The sequence below is a fragment of the Hibiscus syriacus genome, unplaced genomic scaffold (genome assembly GCF_006381635.1).
Source record: "Hibiscus syriacus cultivar Baekdansim isolate YM2019G1 unplaced genomic scaffold, ASM638163v2 tig00116974_pilon, whole genome shotgun sequence".
NCBI classification, from domain to species: Eukaryota; Viridiplantae; Streptophyta; class Magnoliopsida; order Malvales; family Malvaceae; genus Hibiscus; species Hibiscus syriacus.
In genome coordinates this window covers 615,695-620,113 of record NW_024063498.1, presented here as the reverse complement: position 1 = coordinate 620,113, position 4,419 = coordinate 615,695, and the positions used below count along the sequence as shown (strand labels likewise).

Below are 4,419 nucleotides of genomic sequence, written 5' to 3'. Positions count from 1 at the left end.
CTCCATTAATGATTGCTCATCATGTTCATCATGAATAAATTACAAGTCCTCTTTATATAACATACATACTTAACGATTCCTTTATGACTTACTACAAAAGAATGACTTAAATGAATCTATAAGTGAAAGCCTCTTGTCTGTATAGGAACTCCAAACCTGTGCACCCCTTAAACTACAAGCTTTGAAGAGACATCATGCATGTATTGTTACCCCTCCCTATATTCCTTCTGCTTCTATCCTTCTTGTACATTTTATTTTTCCAAAAAAGATTAACTAAATCCGTCCAATCTTTCTGGACACCCCACTTCATCAAATGTAATGCGAAACACGGGTTTTTATCGGTTTTAAATTCAAACCTGAGCTTTCCGGAGAGAGGAGCTCCGGTGAGATGCAAGATGGACTTAAGGGGCTCCTTGGACTGCCACTCAAATAGCAGGGCCTGTACAACCCATATCCCATGAAGAAGTACTCCATAGGTATCAACATTGCATGTGGCTGTTCTTCTGTCACCATTGATCCGCAAGCCTGCACCTGCACAAACAAGCATCTTACCCCCATTAGGCATAAATTTGACACACTACTTCAAGTACACGAAAATTGTCCGGCGAGCAGGCTGGTGCACTCTAATGGTATTTTCAGAGTAGGTGACAGACTATGCGATAATCCTGATTTGCAGATTATTTGGAATATACACTACTACATACTCAAATAGAGTAGCAAAATAGACAAGTATCATTCAACATCATATTAGCAATCAAACACAATAATCCCCTGTTACATTGGTAATTCCAGAAATAGTTCTACCTACCTCAACTAAGGCACTAAATCTTCTATCCAACTTGGATGCCATGTATACGGCCTCGGAATGAAACGGTGAGCTATCACCAACGATTATTAAGGTTCGACATCTGAGCCTCTTCAGCCCACTGGTAAGGTCAGGTCTCCTGCATGTTGGTGAAGTTTTGAGCACTTGAATTTCTTTACTTAATGTATAAAGAAAAATATGCAAAACATGAAGTGACAGTCCAATGTAGTTCAATTATTTTTGTATTGTACCCATTAATTGCTTGAAGAAATTGCATCACATTTGATCCATGCCTTTCATCTAGCAACTAAGAAAACAAAAAAGCCAGAGGAATGAGCCATGTTGACTTTAAAAATTCACTTTTTAAAAGGAAGAAACAAATAGAGAATCCAAATTCAGGAAATAAGAAAAATGAAAAAGAAATGCTTAAGCACTAACTCTTCTGCATGCTAGAACTATATCGGACTCTGGAACTTCTATATTACCGCGAACTTCCTGCTTCAATTTAAAGAAACCTCGTCATTCAACTTACTCTATAAGTCCGGATATAACAAGAAAAATAAAGAAACTTAAACGATAGATTAATGGGATGGAAATGCTAGGTACCTTGCTAAAGTAACGTTGAAGCAAAAGCTCTTTAAGCAATCCACACATTCCATAAAAATACAACAAATTTGACATCACCTACAGATTATACTTCATTTTAGCCATATATGAGAAATTTATGCATAAAAACCAACAGCCATAAGAAGGAACCTTGTTATAGAACCATTCAGTCCAAGAGGGTGCTCTGCAAAGAGGGGATATAAGTATCAACCCAAGAACACGTTTCCTGTATTTCATCTGCAACAGAAAAGCTTGGTCGAAAGAAATAACAAAAAAAAAGCATTTAAATAATACTATTCTTAGGATCCATTAGGAAACATACAGCAAATAGAGTAAGAATGTAAGCACCCGCTGTCACCCCCATGCACATCACTGCTCCAAGCCTGATGCAATCAGAAACTAAGTCATCTTAACTATGAAACTTTTGATAAAGACATCTACTGCTCTAAATGGGAAAAGAAACCCCTTCTCGACCAAAACAATGGCACTGGCTAAATCTAATAGCTTCTGCTGAAATGCCAAGTGAGTCGGCGTCAGCTAAGAAAGAGTTGTAAAATTACCCAAAATAGTTGAGAATCTCAAGGATCTGATCGGCTAAGTCATCAACACAATGTGCAGAAGCACTTGGACAAACAGGAGCAGCTCCCAACTGCAAGAACTCTTGTGAAAGTTCCAGAAAGGAAACAATGTAAATAATAGAATCCAAAAATTGATTTAACCTGCTACCAGGAGATAATATAAACCATATAAAACAGAAATAAGGCAAGTATGCATGTCAACTAATTTATAGACCTCGTGTCCAGGCGGACTAATATGGTAAATGCAGAAGTTGTGGAGCAGCAAGGAGGCCGATTCTGGACAAAAGAACAATCCTTGGAAACAAGAAACATCTGAAGGAAATTACAAAAGTAAGGAACATTAAAGCATATTTGGACATATACAACAACAAAAAGTACCATATAGATGTGCATGGATATACAAACTGAGTTGGTAACAGCATAAACCATGAAAGAAATAGCATGTATATTGCATAATTTGCAAAAGGAGAATATTCCCAAGTTTAGCAAATACATACGATTCAAAGCCAAATCAGGATATGTAATTAATGCCGGCTTGTCTTTGTCCCCATAAACTATAACAGAAACAGAACCACAGCGCGTCCGTACACGATGTTCCTGGAATTTATTTATTTTAGCAGATATTCAGATTTATACCAATCAAAATAGAAACAGTTAAGCGTATCAAACAATCATAGGAAAGATGCATTTGAAACTTTGAGTACCATATGTTTCCTAACTACGGATATAGTTATTAAAAAGGAATAGCTTTTCATTTAGGTAATTTGTTTCATGTGACTTAAAAAAATAGGAAAAGGAACTCCTAAATTATTCATCGAAAGCAATTCCCATGTCCAACCCCTAAAATAACTGAGTATTTCTTTGATATCAATCATTGAATTCTTCAAAAGGGATGATAGTCTAAAAGTAAATTTAAAGGTAGACGAATTTAATATAAAAATCAAGTGAAAAAATAAATGCAGCCATGGTTTCTTCAATGAACAGAAAAGACAAAAGTGAACAATCCCGAGCAATGAATGGCCGGAAGAATCCATCATCAAATTCTTTTTTCATTAGAAGCAACAAACTAAGAAGGAGAAATCTCCAAACCAATAAAAATTGAAAAGTTAAAGCTGATGAAGGCAAAGGTAAGAGCAACAAGAAATAACGTTAGAAGATTACACAATATCAGCAAAACAATCAAACACAGAATTCACATAATCTGTAAATATACAATCTGTAATTTTAACAGCTAAAAGTAAACGTCAAAAATATACAAACCAAGATGTACCATTCATGTAAATAATATACAAACCAAGATGTACCATTCATTCACCTTATATATATATATATAAAAGAAAAAATGACCAAATAAGGAATTTAATATAGATATTCTAATAACGGATATTTTTCTTAATATTGCAGAATTAACTTTAAAAGAAAATAACCAGAAAATGGATTCTTTCCCAAAAAAACTAAAAATCCAATGCAGTAATAAAAAAATGCAGAATAATAAACTGATAACAAAAATAAAAAGATGTGAAAAACGATTCAAAAATGGAGATATAGAACAACCATCAGAGAAAAAAAGGAACCTTTCCACCGAGATAGATCTTTTGAGTATCAAGAGGAATGGAATCGTTTGAGTCACCCATGGCTGTGGTTCTTTCTCTGTTATCTTCGAAACAGAGAAAGAAAGCCTTTTGTCTTCTTCTTTTTTTCCCGAGAGAAAACGGCTTTTCTCTCCCTACTTTCTTCCTCCTCCGGCTTTCCTGGCTTACAAATCAAGCGATCCTCCCTCTTCGAAAGCTCGTTCGTTCGTTCGCCCGCCCGCCCTTATTTATTCATTTTTTTAGCTTAAATTTATTTGTTTGATTGTTCAAAATTCAAGCGCTTAAAATTGATTTATATTTGTACTTAATTTTTTTTTAAAAAAAAAACTCAATTTAATATGATTTGATATGGTATTTTAACCATCAATTATATTATTTTTATTTTGTTAATATTGTATTATGAAATTGATTGATTGTTGAATGTAAAATGATAAAAGTATTAATTTTAGACAAAAAATATATCAATTTAAGAAAATTTATTGAATTCGTATATCAATTTATATTTATAACATTAAATTTGTATTTCTATAGTTGAATATTTTTTATATAATTATCATTATTCGATTTATTAATAGATTAATTTAGATTAAATATTATACATTGTGATTTCTTCCTAAACTTGCTTCATTCATAAATTTTATAATTCAAACCTCTGACGTTGTTTAAAGTATATAGTGAGTACTTATCTTACTAAACCAATTGATTATTAGTATACTCTCGTATAGCTTCTACGAAACGGGACAATCTCATGTGTTATTTTATGACTTCTTCATATTTGTGAAAGCAATCCCTAAAGTTCGTCCGACATTGATTTCATATAATCATTTGTAATTAGTGA

General features: G+C 33.4%; 1 protein-coding gene across 2 annotated transcripts; it reads right to left on the bottom strand.

The window, feature by feature from the left end:
• Positions 1-261: 261 nt before the first annotated feature.
• LOC120192365 (protein NDL1-like) lies at positions 262-3,762 on the bottom strand. 2 transcript variants are annotated; one of them, XM_039195154.1, is made up of 11 exons: positions 3,564-3,762; positions 2,487-2,586; positions 2,204-2,301; positions 1,972-2,060; positions 1,734-1,794; positions 1,562-1,648; positions 1,412-1,489; positions 1,244-1,303; positions 1,057-1,112; positions 809-944; positions 262-531 (listed from the first exon to the last, which is right to left on the bottom strand). In XM_039195154.1, exons 1-11 carry the CDS (start codon positions 3,621-3,623, stop codon positions 310-312), a joined length of 1,047 nt encoding a protein of 348 aa, XP_039051085.1. In that variant the 5' UTR covers positions 3,624-3,762; the 3' UTR covers positions 262-309. The 2 variants fall into 2 exon arrangements, with proteins under 2 accessions (XP_039051085.1, XP_039051086.1); XM_039195155.1 differs by having other exon boundaries at positions 310-531; positions 1,244-1,300; positions 3,564-3,761.
• Between the last annotated feature and the right edge of the window lie 657 nt (positions 3,763-4,419).